This window comes from Canis lupus, chromosome 22, assembly GCF_003254725.2.
Source record: "Canis lupus dingo isolate Sandy chromosome 22, ASM325472v2, whole genome shotgun sequence".
Taxonomy (NCBI): domain Eukaryota; kingdom Metazoa; phylum Chordata; class Mammalia; order Carnivora; family Canidae; genus Canis; species Canis lupus.
Window position 1 is genome coordinate 9,340,916 of NC_064264.1, and position 15,750 is coordinate 9,356,665.

The 15,750-nt window shown below is 42.2% G+C and overlaps 2 protein-coding genes and 1 pseudogene across 2 annotated transcripts; 2 read left to right on the forward strand and 1 right to left on the reverse strand.

Moving 5' to 3' along the window:
• Positions 1-4,281: 4,281 nt before the first annotated feature.
• On the reverse strand, positions 4,282-4,763 carry LOC112678826 (40S ribosomal protein S20-like). Its single transcript, XM_025478164.3, has one exon. The coding sequence runs from the start codon at positions 4,651-4,653 to the stop codon at positions 4,294-4,296; it is 360 nt and encodes a 119-aa protein (XP_025333949.1). The 5' UTR covers positions 4,654-4,763; the 3' UTR covers positions 4,282-4,293.
• A 76-nt stretch (positions 4,764-4,839) lies between these two features.
• Positions 4,840-9,214, forward strand: LOC118351896 (mortality factor 4-like protein 1; annotated as a pseudogene).
• Positions 9,215-10,137: 923 nt separating this feature from the next.
• KBTBD7 (kelch repeat and BTB domain containing 7) lies at positions 10,138-14,895 on the forward strand. The gene has a single exon (XM_025478154.3). It carries the CDS (start codon positions 10,315-10,317, stop codon positions 12,352-12,354), a length of 2,040 nt encoding a protein of 679 aa, XP_025333939.3. The 5' UTR covers positions 10,138-10,314; the 3' UTR covers positions 12,355-14,895.
• The last annotated feature ends 855 nt before the right edge of the window (positions 14,896-15,750 follow it).

Consider the following 15,750-nt stretch of genomic DNA (forward strand, 5'->3'; position numbering starts at 1 on the left):
TGGTGTTTGAATTAATCCCCCAACCTTTTTTTCCACACAACGAAGAGTGTGGAAGAGTCCCATAAGGGGATCCCTGGGTGGCTTAGCAGTTTGGTGCCTGCCTTTGTCCCAGGGCGTGATCGTGGAGTCTCGGGATCGAGTCCCACATCAGGCTCCCTGCATGGAGCCTGCTCCTCCCTCTGTCTGTGTCTCTGCCTCTCTCTCTCTCTCTCTGTGTGTCTCCCGTGAACAAATAAAATCTTAAAAAAAAAAAAAAAAGTCCCACAAGGTTATTTTATAGAATGACCTACATCCAGGTTTGTCTGGCTGCTTCCTCAAGGTATTGGTAACTTTTATGCACCCCCTCAATGTACTATAAAGTAATATTAAATCTAAAAATTGGGCAGCCCTGGTGGCTCAGTGGTTTAGCACCACCTTCGGCCCAGGGCGTGATTTTGGAGACCTGGGATCGAGTCCCACGTCGGGCTCCCTGCATGGAGCCTACTTCTCCCTCTGCCTGTGTCTCTGCCTCTCTCTTTCTCTCTCTCTGTCTCTCATGAATAAATAAATAAATAAAATAAATAAAATCTTAAAAAAAATAAAATTCAATTCAGTTAACACATTTGGCAAGATTACTTCCTAGGTAATGTGAAATTTGTAGTTTATCATGTCAGAAGTGCCACTATTAGTGATGCTAAGTTTGGAAATTCAAACAGCTCCATTATGTTAGATGTTCTTCGTAATAATCAGTATGTAATCTGTGGGGTAATACTTTGGCATTATATGAGCATTTGATTCCTCCTTAGTGCTGGCAGCTTCTCAGATGACCCCAGTAATCTAGTTCTTGGCATTTATGCGCCTATGTAATTTGGTCCCTTTGGACAGGAACTGAATTTGTTGACTATCTTCTAATACATAGAATGTGATAGAAGGGGTAGGATTGTCACTTCCAATATCAGGTTATAAAAAGACTTGCTGTCTGGCTCTGTCTCTCCGGCTCTGCCTCTCTTTCTGGCCCCTCACACTGTTGCTGGGTAGACTGTGGAGACCTCCAGGCCTCAAGGCCTCCACCCAGCATGGTCCCCGAGATGTCACCAGAGGCTCCTGGTCTCATCACAAGAAAGAATTCAAGGCCAGACCATTCACAACGGTTGAGCAGTGCAAGTAGGAAAGTTTATTAAAGTGAGTACACCTCAAAATGTGAGAGCAGGTGAGTTCAAAGGAGGCTAGTGGAGTATTTATTACTTGGGGAGGGGACCTTGTGGGGAGCAGGTTTTTGTGCCTTTTCTCCTTACTTGGTCAAGGTTTCTGGGCTTTGTCTTGGGCCTGTCTGGTTTGATCCAGCTTCTTGTAGCTTTGTTTTTGGAGTACTGCCCAGGTTTCTAATCCCAACCCCCCCAACCCCCCAACCCCACCCCCGTAGCTGGCCTTAACTCCCACTTTGCTGGCCTGCAGGCATCCTGTTAAAACCTAACTAACTTCCTACCCTAACAACACTGGTGGAAGCAAGGTGATGTGAGCAGCTCTGTGGAATGCCCACATTGTGACAGAACTAAGGCCCTTGTTCCAGCAGCTCTCAAGGAACTGAAGTCTGCCAACTAGCACGTGTGTGAACTGCGAAGCAGATCATCAGCCCTAGTGGTGTTTTGAAATGACAGTGGTCCTAGTCAGCTGCTTAACTATCATTTCACAGAAGCCCTTGAGCCAGAGGCATACCACTAAGCTACTCTAGGATACCTAACTCTTAGAAATTGAGTAAATTGGGCAGCGGTTTGGCGCCTGCCTTTGGCCCGGGACGCGATCCTGGAGACCCGGGATCGAATCCCACGTCGGGCTTCCGGTGCATGGAGCCTGCTTCTCCCTCTGCCTGTGTCTCTGCCTCTCTCTCTCTCTCTCTCACTGTGTGCCTATCATAAATAAATAAAAATTAAAAAAAAAAAGAAATTGAGTAAATGTTTTATGTGGGTTTTTTTGTGTTTTGTTTTTTAAGATTTTACTTATGTATTTGACAGAGCACTGGCAGGCAGAGGGAAAGGAAGGAAGCAGGGGAGCCTAACTCAGGGCTGGATCCCCAGGACTCTGAGTTCATGACCTGAGCTGAAGGAAGCCATTCAACCGGCTGAGCCACCCAGGCGCCCCAGAAATTAATGTTTTTAGCTGCTAATTTGAGGGTAATTTGTTACACCAAAGTACGTCATGAATACACCCAGTGGCCTTTCATCTCATTGATTTAACATTAATTAGTGATTCTTGCTTTGCCTGAATCAGTTACAAAATGGTGATGTTCTTGTTCTTCCTACATTAATAGCTGGCATTCTTTAAAGAAACCTTTCCTTTGTTTTTCCTCTCACTTTCTCTGAGGTGAGAGATAATTTAATCCTATTTGGATCAATAGCATTATTATTTCCCCAGGGGTAAACATTGCCCTCTAAAATAATTGATGTCTCTGGAGAATCTGATTTAATTTGAAATAACATTCAATTAAATAGGGAGTTTCAGGATAAACGTTAGAAACTGATTTTTATTGTCAAGTATTTTATATAATAGAAGCCTTTATCCTGGGGCATCTGGCTGGCTCTGTCAGCAGATCATGCAACTCTTGATCTAGGGACCCTGAGTTTGAGCCCTACATTGGGTGTAGACATTACTTAAAAAAATAAATAAACTTAAAAAATTGACTTGGCTTCTGGTCTCATCACAAGAAAGAATTCAAGGACAGACCATTCACAATGGTTGAGCAGTGCAAGTAGGAAAGTTTATTAAAGTGAGTACACCTCAAGATGTGAGAGCAGGTGAGTTCAAAGGAAGCTGGTTAAGAAACATTTGTCTAAGGATATGTGAATTAAAACTGTCTGAATCAAGGCAAAATGAAGATCGTTTAATTTGCTATACAATGTCAAGTGTGAGATCACATGTCATTTTTAAAATTTTTTTCAGAAAAACATCACTAAATACATAAACTCCAAAACATGGTATCTGCAAAAATTCATCTATTTAAGGAACTGAAAAATTGTAAAAGGAAAAAGGGCATTGATTTGTTCTATTCATTCAATGGTCAGTATTAACATTCTGTACATTCCAAGGAAGGCAGACTCTTAAGAGGGAATGAGGACAAAAAGAAAAGTGCTTCTGCAAACAAAGGGAGGCTCCACCTTCCGGAAAAGAAGTCCAGACCTTCCTCCCACCACGAAGGTCTTTGCCCTTCCCTCATTCTCCAGCTCTGGCTTTTCCTTGAAGCACATGTGTTATTTGGAGGGGAAAAAAATCAAAAGTTGGAACTATGAACCTATAAAAATCTTGGGTGGTGTTTTTTCTCAAACCTCTGTATATGTACAGATAAACATATATATGGGAAGATCCCATGATGTAGACTTTAATTCAGAAGGCCTGGGGCCTGTTGTTCTGCATTTCCACAATCCAGTTCATTGCCACAAGCTTCCAGATGATGGTGGTGATTCTGACTCACAAACAACACTTGGAGCAGCAAAGATCTAGGATATCTGTTATTCAATGAGTACTCTCAGTTGTTACACATGAGTTTCTGTTGAATTTGTAATCCTGCTTCATTCAGATACACCAATTAGTCTCCCAAACTAGGAAGATACACTTGACATCTTTTAACTGTTAGTAGAAAAATGTTAAGAATCAACTTATAAGCCAATGATAAATCAGGGTTCTTGTAAAAAAAAAAAAAAAGCCTAAGTTTATTACTTCAGATGCACAGCACCTTTAGAGTACCAAAGAATAATAAACTTTATTTTTCCTTTTTTAAAGATTATGTTTATTCATGAGAGACAGAGAGAGGCAGAGACACAGGCAGAGGGAGAAGCAGGCTCCCTATAGGAAACCTGATGTGGGACTCGATCCCAGGACCCCGGGGCACAACCTGAGCCAAAGGCAGATGCTCAACCACTTGAGCCACCCAGGTGACTCAACAAATTTTATTTAGAAATAAATTTAGATATTTTTAATTGACTTTGAAATTTAGTCAAAGAATCTAACATCAACAAACTGCTACAGTCAAAAAATCTAAAAGAAACTACTTTTTTTTTAAAGATTTTATTTGGCAGAGAGAGAGAGCACAAATGGGTAGTGGCAGGCAGAGGGAGAGGGAGAAGCAGGCTCAACTGCTCCGAGCAATGCTCAACTGACTGAGCCACCCAGGTGCCCAAGAAACTATCTTTAAAAGCATTTGATTTTTGTGTTAGGGGTCAATAGTGATTAGGAGGATGTGGAAGGGGGGGTTGCCTCGGGGATGCTGGTAATGTCTTTTTTTTTTTTTTTAACAACAGATAATTTATTAAAAAGGTTGATTTAAGCATCTGCGATGGTGACTTCAACCTCGACTTCAGGCTCAATACTGATGGAGGTAATCTGCTTAACAATCTCAGAAGGATTGTGCAGATCAATGAGTCGCTTGTGGATCCTCATCTGAAAACGATCCCAAATCTTAGAACCTTCACCACAAGGAGTCTGTCTCGTAGTGATTTTCAGAGTCTTGGTAGGCATCCGCACTGGTCCTTTCACTTTGAGATTCTTTTCCTTTGCACCTCTGATCAAGTCAGCACACACCTTTTCCAAAGATTTGACGTTGCGGCTGGTTAGAGTAATTCTAATTCGGTGAATCGCCACCTCTGGTTCTACGGGTGTCTTCCCAGTGTCTTTAAATGCCATGGCTGCGGCGTGGCTTCCTGACCGACTTGTTCCTCAGCGAACAGCGGTGAGTCAGGAGCAGGGGTGGGGCACCCTGAGCTCCGCTCTAGCTGCGACCGCATCTTCCTCAAAGAGCTGGTAATGTCTTATTTCTTAACCTGAGTTGTGTTACACACAGGTGTATTCATTTTGTGACAATTCATTGCATTCACCCAGGCACCTGGGTGGCTCAGTCAGTTGGGCATCTCATCTGCCTTTGGCTCACCTTATGATCCTGGGGTCCTGGGATCGAGTCCTGTATCAGCCTGCTCAGCTCAAATGAATAAACAAAATCCTAAAAAAAAAAAATTTCATTGCATTTATAATTTTTATTTGTTCACTTTTTATTTGTTCAATTTGAAACAAGTTAGCTGTTACTATATAATGTGGAACACAAGTCATGTCCTAGGCTGCTCACTCACTAGGCCCTCTCCGACTGAACAAGAGTAGACCCATCAAAAGCTCTTATAGTAGCCAGTGACTGATGGCAGTGAGTTGTTTTGGATATAGAAATAAAAGAGTGAACAGTTTGAAGACTATTTAAAAATGAGAGTGAAAAATAATACAGTTGGGGCCCAGAATGACAAGCTAGCAGCCCCTGAGTGCACACAGGACCTGAATTAGAGGTCGTGGAGAGAAAGGGGCCATATTTTCATGTGGTGGAAGGAGGTGGCAGTGGAGACTTCCGTATAAATGGCACTGAAGCCTAAATTCTGGGGAGGTGAGTGAATGCTGTGCTTTTATGGGCTTCTTTATGAAACAAAGTGTGTAGAGGTTGCCATAAAGAACAAACAAGTGAAATACTATATACATTACAGTGGTTGGGATGAAGGGCTTCCAGAAAGCAGAGTACTCAGATGCACAATCTACAGAAAAAGAATTTCGAGAAGTCAGACACACACATACACAAAGATGTCAATCGGGAGCAACGTTCAGAGGGGAAGAGGGGGGTTGCCCCAGGAAAGAGGACGTGTGATCTGTAAAGGGAATGTTGAAATCACCCAGAAATGAAAATGGTGGCAGTACCAGGGAGATGCCTCAGCCTCAGAAGAAAAAGGCCAGAGTAGATCTGCTGTTGGAAACATTCATGAACACAGTTGAAGTTAGAGATTTCTGCAGAACTAAAACTATGGATTGCTAATGACTGAGGCATAATTACCAGGCAAAAACAGTTCTATCTTCTTGTCAAGAAGAATATGGATCCCATTGTAAAGGATTATGCAAATTGTAAGAAATCTTAAGGAAACACAAAAAATAAGGACTATGCTATTAAGGAAGTTGTGGCAGGAATTTAGAAAATACTGGAATATAATGTTGACTGCTCAGCTACACTACAAATTTAAAAGACCCCAGTATGCGAAATCCTCAAAGATTGCCCGGAGTCAACTTTGTCCGGCATATATGGAGTGCCACATCTACTGAGAAATGGAGCAGTGTTGACCTATACACCTCTAGATGAAGAGATTCTTACTCAGTGACTGAATGATCTTCCTGGCAGAGAATTCTGCAACTTTATTTAGTACCAGTAGCTATGAAGTGGCTCCTCCTAAGAGAAGATATCGTTTATAGTAAATTAAATGCACAGATCTTAAAGGACAGTTGAGTTGGCAATTCCATACACCCGTGTAACCACCAACCCAAGCAAGAGGAGAACATTTGCATCACCCCCTGAAACTTCCCTTGTGTTGCTTTCCAGTTGATCCAGCAATCTGCCAAAACCCCTTCTCCCAACAGTGGCAGCCTCTAATATGATTTTTTTTCTTCTAAAATGATTTATATTCACCATAACTTATTTTCACTATTCTGGAACTTCACCCAAATGGTCATAAGCTGTGTACTCATATATCTCTGGCTTCTTTAGCTCAACATAAAAAGTTTTGAAACCTCATATTATGGCATATATCAAAGGTGGTTTCTTTTTTTATTTCTGAGTAGTATTCCACTGTGTGAATAATACCACAATTAATCTTTTTCATTCCCCTATTGATGCACATGTGGATTGTTTCCAATTCTGGCTATGACAGATAAAGTTACTATGAACATCTTGCACAAGTCTTTTGTGGACATATATTTTAATTTCCCTTGGGCAAATAAATGCTTAGGAGAAATTACTGAAAGTTTAACATCCAAAGAAACTACCAGTTTTCTAAAATGGGTATACCAAATTATTATTCCTATATTAGTATATGAAGGTTCCAAAGGCTCCCTATCATCACTAACATTTAGTGTTTTTGACCTTTTTAAAATTTAGCCATTGTTGTGGGTATGCAGTGTATTCTCATCAACTTAGTTTGCATTCATCTAAGGATGAATGACATTGAACAGCTTTCTCATGTTTTTATTGAATATTTGGTTTAAGTATTACAAATATTTTTTAGGTTTTATTTATTTAATCTCTACAGCCAAAGTGAGACTCAAACTCACAACTCCAAGATTAATAAGAGTCGCATGCTCTTCCTACTGAAGCAGCCGGGTGCCCTTATAAATTAAAAAAAATAATTGTGTGTGTGTGTATGTGTATTGCAGACTGTGGCTTGTCTTTTTTTCACTGCCTTTTGAAAGGCAAAAGCTTGTAGTTTTAAGTTCATTTTATAGTTTTTTGTTTTATGATTAGTGTTTTTTGTATCCTAAGATCCAGAAGAAAGAAGCAGAGATAGTCTAGGTTTTCTTTTAGAAACGTTATAGTTTTCATTTCTTTGTTTAATATTGAGATCCATTTAGAATTAATTTTGTGTGTGGGGTATAAGCTAAGAGTCAAAATTATTTTTTTTCTTTTTTCTTTTTTTACATTGTGAACTGGTTGTTCGACACCATTTGTCGAACAGAGCTTCCTCTCCACAATGAATTGCAGTGATAACAATGCTGGGTTTCTAAAATTTTAAGTTCAGTTCCTCAGCTGAACTAGCCACATTTGAAGTACTTAAGAGCTACCTGTGGCTTCTGGCTACCTCCTCCTCAATCAGCACAAACATAAAATGTTCACAGGATCACAAATTTCTGCGGCAGCACTGCTCAAGACCTTAGGGCACTGCGTACTAAATACTTTTGGATTGTGTAAAAGGTAATCTAAACCAACTAACAAAGGGCAGATATAAGGAAGTTAAAAAATCACTGAAGTGATATGCAGTTCCTAAGGTAGTCAAATTCAAAAAGACAGAAAGTAGAATGGTGGTTACTAGGGAGTTGGGGGAAGGGGGGAAAGGAGAGTTACTGTGAATGGGTACAAAGCTTCAGTTCTGCAAGATGAAAAGAGCTCTGGAGATAGGTGGTGGTGATGGTTGCAAAACAAGGTGAATGTACTTAATGCCAGAGAATCTAAACAACTGTCTTAAAGAATTGTTTAAAATAGTAACTGTATATGTTGCCAGCATTAAAAACAAAAAAATTATTGTTTTTTTTCTCCCAGCTGTTTTAGTGCAATACTGATTGAAAGCAATCAGTAATGGTCCAATTCTCTCAAGTATATCTGAAGGATACCCAACAAAGGTACAGAGGAGATATTAGAGCTCAGTGCCCTGCTTAATAATGTTTCTCTACCCTGGAGTATTTCCAGTAGAAGGTCTTCAGTGAATAGGAAAGGAGAGCAGAACAATTTGAGTTACTCCCCTGCCCTGAGTTCTCTACCCACCAACCTACTACTAAAGATTTCACGAAATTATGCTAACGCATGACAAGCCAGTGGCAAGAGCAACATGATTTTTGAAGTAAAAGTTCCCTTAACACAAAACCCAATCTCTAAGCACTTGATATCGATGATTTAACGAAGAATGCGGATCAGTACATATAGAGAACACTTTTGTAAAGCATAGATTGAACTATATTAATTCAAAATACTGGGCAAATAAAATCTTTAATAAAAAAGGGGGGGGGGGAGGTCCAGATCCCTGGGTGGCTAGGTTGTTTAGCGCCTGCCTTTGGCCCAGGGCGCCTACTGGAGTCCCAGGATCGAGTCCCGCGTCGGGCTCCCTGCATGGAGCCTGCTTCTCCCTCTGCCTGTGTCTCTATGTCTATCATGAATAAATAAATAAAATCTTAAAAAAAAAAATATTGGGCAACCCAGGGGGCTCAGCAGTTTAGCGCTGCCTTTGGCCCAGGGCCTGATCCTGGAGACCCAGGATTGAGTCCTACATTGGGCTTCCTGCATGGAGCCTGCTTCTCTGTGTGTGTGTGTGTGTCTCATGAATAAATAAAATATTAAAAAACAAAAACAAAAACAAAAACAAAAAAAACTGGGGCATGCATGAATACAGAGCTCTGAGGTCTGTTTGTTTAAATCTTTTAATCTACAACTCCCGTTTTTATCTCCTTGATAAAGATAACTACATAATCTTAGGCTGATTTGTGGAGAGGAAGGGAAACGAGCAGTATTAGACCAAAACATTCCTGCTAAAAGGTTACGAAAGGGCTTCTGGGTGGCTCAGCCGGTTAGGCGCCTGCCCGGGGTCCTGGGATCCGGCCCTATCAGCAGGGAGCCTGTATCTCCCTCCCCCTCTGCCTGTCACTCCCCTGCTTGTGCATTCTCTCTCTAATAAGTAAATAAAAATCTTAATTTAAAAAAAAGAAAAAAAAAGCTTATGAAAGTAATCCTGCTCCCCCTGCGTAAATATTGATTTGGTGAGAGGTCAGCCCAGCTATGCATGTGCCTGAGCTGCCTGTTAGAGGCCTGAGCTGTATGTCAGAGGCCTGAGCCGCACGTCGGAGGCCTGAGCCGCACGTCGGAGGCCACCTCTCAACGCTGTTCGCCAGGACCTCATCCTTGTCCACGACACCCTAACGAACCTGTGGATCTCATTTAGTTCTGAAAAGATGGTGGTAGCCTTCAGAAGAACCCTTCAAAAGAAGCAACAGTAAAATTAAGATTCCTCACACAAATCGCTCACGGCTTCGCACGCGGGCACATTTTTAAAAACGCATTGGGAGACGCCACCAGTGGCTGAATCTGTATATTCCAGGCACTTGCAAGCATGTGATTAATCAGCAGGTATTCGCTGAAGCATCCTGGGACCTGCGCAAATCCACCTCGCTCCCACTCTCACATAATCCTATGAAAACTCGTATCCCCCGCTTTACAAAGAGGGGAAAGTTCTCAGAGAGAAGACCAATACCAAAACGGAGATTTTTTTTTTTTAAATAAAAAAGAACATCAAAGCCAAAGCTCTAAAACCAACAAACCCAGATTAACGCTTTTTCGAATTCTGTCAGCTAAAAGTCCGCCCGCCCGGAGAAACCTCGCGATATTCCTCGAACTACCACTCCCAGCGTGCACAGCGGCTCCGGCCCGCCCGCCGATCCCCTGGAGTCTGGAGGGGCCCCGGCATGCCTCGGGGCGCGAAAGGCAGCCTGGGAGCCGTAGTTCCGCTGGACGCCTACCGGTATTGCCAGCGCGGCAGTGGCGGCTCTCTCGGTTCCGTCCAGCCGGGTTCTGTAAGGCGAGCTGAGGCGGAGAAAAGGGCGCGGAACTGGAAGCGGGTGAGTCAGGCGCTGGCTACGCGATAAAGGGAGGCGGCACCGCGGCGCGGGGCTGAGTTGGGTAAGTGCGGCCCCTGCAGTCTCTTCAGGGAGAAGGCGAGGAGAGGGCGAGGAGGAGCCCGCGCCCGGTCCGTGCACCCGTTCTCGCCCTCGTACCCCGCCGCCATCTCCACCATGCAGTCCCGGGAAGAGGCTCCGCGCCCCCGCCGCCTGGCCAGTCCCCGCGGCGGCAGGCGGCCCAAGAGGATCTCCAAGCCCTCGGTCTCGGCTTTCTTCACGGGCCCGGAGGAGCTGAAGGACGCGGCTCACTCCGCAGCCCTCCTGGCGCAGCTCAAGTCCTTCTACGACGCGCGGCTGCTGTGCGACGTGACCATCGAGGTGGTGACGCCCGGCAGCGGGCCCGGCACCGGCCGCCTCTTCCCCTGCAACCGGAACGTGCTGGCGGCCGCGTGTCCCTACTTCAAGAGCATGTTCACGGGCGGCATGTACGAGAGCCACCAGGCGAACGTGACCATGCACGACGTGGACGCCGAGTCCTTCGAGGTGCTGGTCGACTACTGCTACACGGGCCGCGTGTCGCTGAGCGAGGCCAACGTGCAGCGCCTGTACGCGGCCTCCGACATGCTGCAGCTCGAGTACGTGCGGGAGGCCTGCGCCTCCTTCCTGGCCCGCCGCCTCGACCTGGCCAACTGCACCGCCATCCTCAAGTTCGCCGACGCCTTCGACCATCACAAGCTGCGATCCCAGGCCCAGTCCTTCATAGCCCACAATTTCAGGCAGCTCAGCCGGATGGGCTCAGTAAGGGAGGAGAGCCTGGCGGATCTGAGCTTGGCCCAGCTGCTGTCCATCCTGCGCCTGGATAGTCTAGACATCGAGAGCGAGCGGACCGTGTGTCACGTGGCCGTGCAGTGGCTGGAGGCGGCTCCCAAGGAGCGCGGACCCAGCGCTGCGGAAGTCTTCAAGTGTGTCCGCTGGACACACTTCAGAGAGGAGGATCAGGATTACCTGGAGGGGCTGCTGACCAAGCCCATTGTGAAAAAGTACTGTCTGGACCTTATCGAGGGGGCCCTGCAGATGCGCTATGGTGACAAGCTGTGCAAGGCTCTGGCGCCCAAGCCAGATAGCAGCAGCAGCTGTGTTGTGCCCACAGCAGAAAACCCACCCCAGAGGCTGGGTATGTGTGCCAAGGAGATGGTGATCTTCTTTGGACATCCCCGAGATCCCTTTCTGTGCTACGACCCATACTCAGGGGACATTTACACCATGCCATCCCCTTTAACCAGCTTGGCTCACACCAAGACTGTCACTTCCTCAGCTGTCTGCGTCTCTCCAGACCATGACATCTACCTGGCCGCGCAGCCCAGGAAGGACCTCTGGGTGTACAAGCCAGCCCAGAATAGTTGGCAGCAGCTGGCCGACCGCCTGCTGTGCCGGGAGGGCATGGATGTGGCCTACCTCAATGGCTACATCTACATTTTGGGTGGGCGAGACCCCATTACCGGTGTTAAACTGAAGGAAGTGGAGTGCTACAGTGTCCAGAGAAACCAGTGGGCACTGGTGGCTCCTGTACCCCATTCCTTCTATTCGTTTGAACTAATAGTGGTTCAGAACTATCTTTATGCTGTGAACAGTAAGCGCATGCTCTACTATGACCCGGGCCACAATACATGGCTGAACTGTGCTTCTCTTAAACGTAGTGACTTTCAGGAAGCCTGTGTCTTCAATGATGAGATCTACTGTATCTGCGACATCCCGGTCATGAAGGTCTACAACCCAGCCAGGGGAGAATGGAGGCGGATTAGTAATATCCCCTTGGACTCAGAGACCCACAACTACCAGATTGTCAATCATGGCCAAAAGTTGCTCCTCATTACTTCTACCACCCCTCAGTGGAAAAAAAACCGGGTGACTGTTTATGAATACGATACTAGGGAAGACCAGTGGATTAATATAGGTACCATGTTAGGTCTTTTGCAGTTTGACTCTGGCTTTATTTGCCTCTGTGCTCGTGTTTATCCTTCCTGCCTTGAACCTGGACAGAGTTTTATCACTGAGGAAGATGATGCACGGAGTGAGTCTAGTACTGAATGGGACTTAGATGGATTCAGTGAGCTGGACTCAGAGTCAGGAAGTTCAAGTTCTTTTTCCGATGATGAAGTCTGGGTGCAGGTGGCACCTCAGGGAAATGCACAGGATCATCAGGGTTCTTTGTAAATATTTTGAAGCACTAAGATGTTTCTACTTCTATGGAATGTATCTTTAAAAGATATCCCTTCCTTTTCATGAAAAAAAAAAATGTTGATTAGGACTGCAGATTTGGTTTAGAAAGGGTAACATTTGAATTACTAATGTAATGTTACAAAGTTAAACAGTCCATGAAATCAACCTATATGATAATTTACTATGCTAAAAGTCAAGATTAAAATATGCAAAAACAAACTATGTAACTGATTAGAATGCTTGGTGGTTTCTTGGTTGTTCGAGTATTTGTTGCACCAGTGGATTGTTTTGGTTAGTTTACACTGTTTATATTTTGATTATCTACGTTTGTCTTCTGTTAACGTTTTAATTCAACTTAGTGCCACAAGGAATTTAACTTTTTAATTTTTATAGTAGAAAATTGAACTAGAAATTGTTGGTAGGGTTTTGAAGGTTGTATTTTCTTTTAGAATAATGAAAGTAGTAGATTTCCCAAATTTTGAACTAGCCAGTTTCTAGTATTATAAGTTACTATCGTTTCTATCGTTTGTTAAATTTGGTGTGGTTTTCTCCCCTTTTGCAAAGAAAAAAAATTGGTTATATATATATATATATATATATATATATATATATATATATATATATATATATATAAATATATACATCCATCCAAATAGGGATTTCATTTTGATAATGTGCAGAATGGTCTTAAGAGCTCACAGAAAGTAAAAAAAAAAAAAAAAAAAAAATCAAGACTCCACTGCTTTAAAAGAAATTTCACTTTCAATTTTGGAATATAACATGTATTTCCTGAGTGTGGCCATTTTTCTGTCTTAAAAAACATTCATTCTAGTAGTGTCATCAATTATTTAAACACCCTTCTAAACCAAAAGAAAAAAGGTAACTTGCTTTGTAAGATCATATTTTTCATCTATACCTGATACACGCTTCATTGAATCAAAAGGAACGATCCTTTTTTTCACTGGACATGTGATTGAGTAATGTAAATGTTTATCCATTGGTCATGACTAGTCTTAAACAGTGTATATGCTTTCCTAAAATATTTTTGGCTGTATAGTTTCGGTTTTCATCTTAGAGGATTCTTCAGCAGGAAGTGATATATTCTTTACTGCTTTTGTGAGGTAATACTGGTTTTGAAAATATGTTTAAGCTGAAAAGAGTATTTTATTGAGGTCAGTCACTGTGTCCATCAACTATAAAATTAAATGCCAGCAGAGACCTTTAAAACTTCAGGCTGTGTATGGAACTGTTTTGTGTAGCATTGAAATGTTCTGTTGAGTTTTGTAAGTCACTGTATATGATTATCATCCCGAAGGTATTTTTGTATTAAAAGTTGACATCTAAAGAACATAACTGGATGATGCCATTTGGGGCCAATAGGGAAAGTTTATTTCCTGTAAAATATTTCCCTAGCAATGGTATACATGGTTATTTTATTAGGGTATTTGTATCTGTTCTGTATTTCTCTGTGAACCATGCTCCGGGCTTTGTTGGGTTTTGTTTTTGTTTTTGTTTGTCTTTTTGTTTGTTTTTGTGTCACTATAAAGTAAGGGAAAGTCCAGAACTAGAGACTGAGTCACACAAAACTGATACCGTTAAATACTGAGAAACAGAGATACTTACCTTTTTAAGGGTCTGTTAATACATATGATTGTCACAAAACACATCCATGATAAATGGTGTACATATATATATATATAGATACTTACAGGTTATAAATTTTTCTAAACTGACTTAGAATCCTCATTTTGCATCTTTGTTCAAAACGTTAATTCCTCTTACATATGTCTATTCTCTAGTGACCGAACACTAACACTAACATTTCTTATACCATGTCAGAGTACTGAGGACTGTGCCCCAGGATCGGGAACTGAATCTTGAATTTAAAAAAGAGAGAGAGAAAATAAATAAATAAATAAATAAATAAATAAATAAATAAATAATAAATAAACAAACAATAAAAAAAACAAGTACACAGATGCTGTCATAGCCATTTGATTGGACATCTGAAGACTCCATAAGACATTCCCGTTCAACATTATTTCTAGTGAAATAAGATTCTTACTCTAGCCATGTGTTCTTAAGAATGTGTTCCCTCAAAACAGCAAACATGCTTTAGTAGCCATAAGACTAACTTTTGTTCCATTCGGTATCAGGGATGTTATAAGCACTGGTCTCAACTTAGAAAGCTGTTTCTTGATAGTGTTATATTTTTGGCCACCTTTTCTTCACCAATAACTTCTTGTTGATAAGTTTTTTGTATTGTAAGGTTGAAATAGGATAGTGCTGACCTCAACCAGATTATCCATCTGCAGAATTAAGGTATGCAACTGATTGACAAAAGACAGATTCTGCAGTTTGTCATTTTCATCCTTTAAGTATAAGCTAATTAACAGTAATGTGGTTTACAGAGAAGTTTCTTGAGGAAGAATTTGGTTTCATGGCATATTTGTGAATTAGGGAATAGATGTTAACCATTATTTTATAGAGAAGTGATTTGTATATGGTTAGTTACAAATAAAAATGGCACTAGAACCCAGGCCTTCTGACCTCTTAATTTAGCATTTCTGCTAAATGCATAAAACCCTTGCTTGTGCAGTGAGTGACAAAACTGGCAGTGTTGAAATCCCTTCTTGACAGGAAAGCAGCTTTGTCTCAGTTTTACAATTAGTTGACACACCTTTTAGCAAATGCTCAATATAATATTGTTTGTAGGACTTTTTTTTTTTAAGATTTTATTTATTAATTCATAGAGACACAGAGAGAGAGACAGAGAGGCAGAGGGAGAAGCAGGCTCCATGCAGGGAGCCCAATGTGGGACTCGATCCTGGGACTCCAAGATCATGCCCTGGGCCAAAGGCAGGCGCTAAACCGCTGAGCCAACCAGGAATCACCTGTAGGATTATTTGCAAGATCTAGAAAGATCTTAACTGGGTTTGTTTTGTTGTTGTTTTTTGGGTTTTGTTTTTTGTATCTTTATGCCTGTAATCTGAAAAGCTCAGAGAACCCAAATTATTTTAAATACTTATGCAATTCAAATGATAAGTGTCATTGGCATTTTCAGAAGGATAAAAGACTAATTTAGCAAGCAACTTGCTTAATTTGGGTTTAGGATTAAATTTAAATTATGCTTCCCTTCTGTAGTTGCAATGTTTTTTTTCTGTTTTGTACCTGGCTGTATTTGAGAATCTGATGAAAGCTTTTGACTCATTCCCCAGAAAAATGTATATGTTCATGTTTTCATAATTTCAAGGGTGTTGTGACACTTCTGAAGTTCTTCCACACACCCAGGATAAGAGCACTTGTGACAGTCCCAAGAACACTTCTACAAAAAGGAATTCACATTTTTTCGCAAGGCATATTGCTCAAATGTTTGTAAGGGGAAGAGCA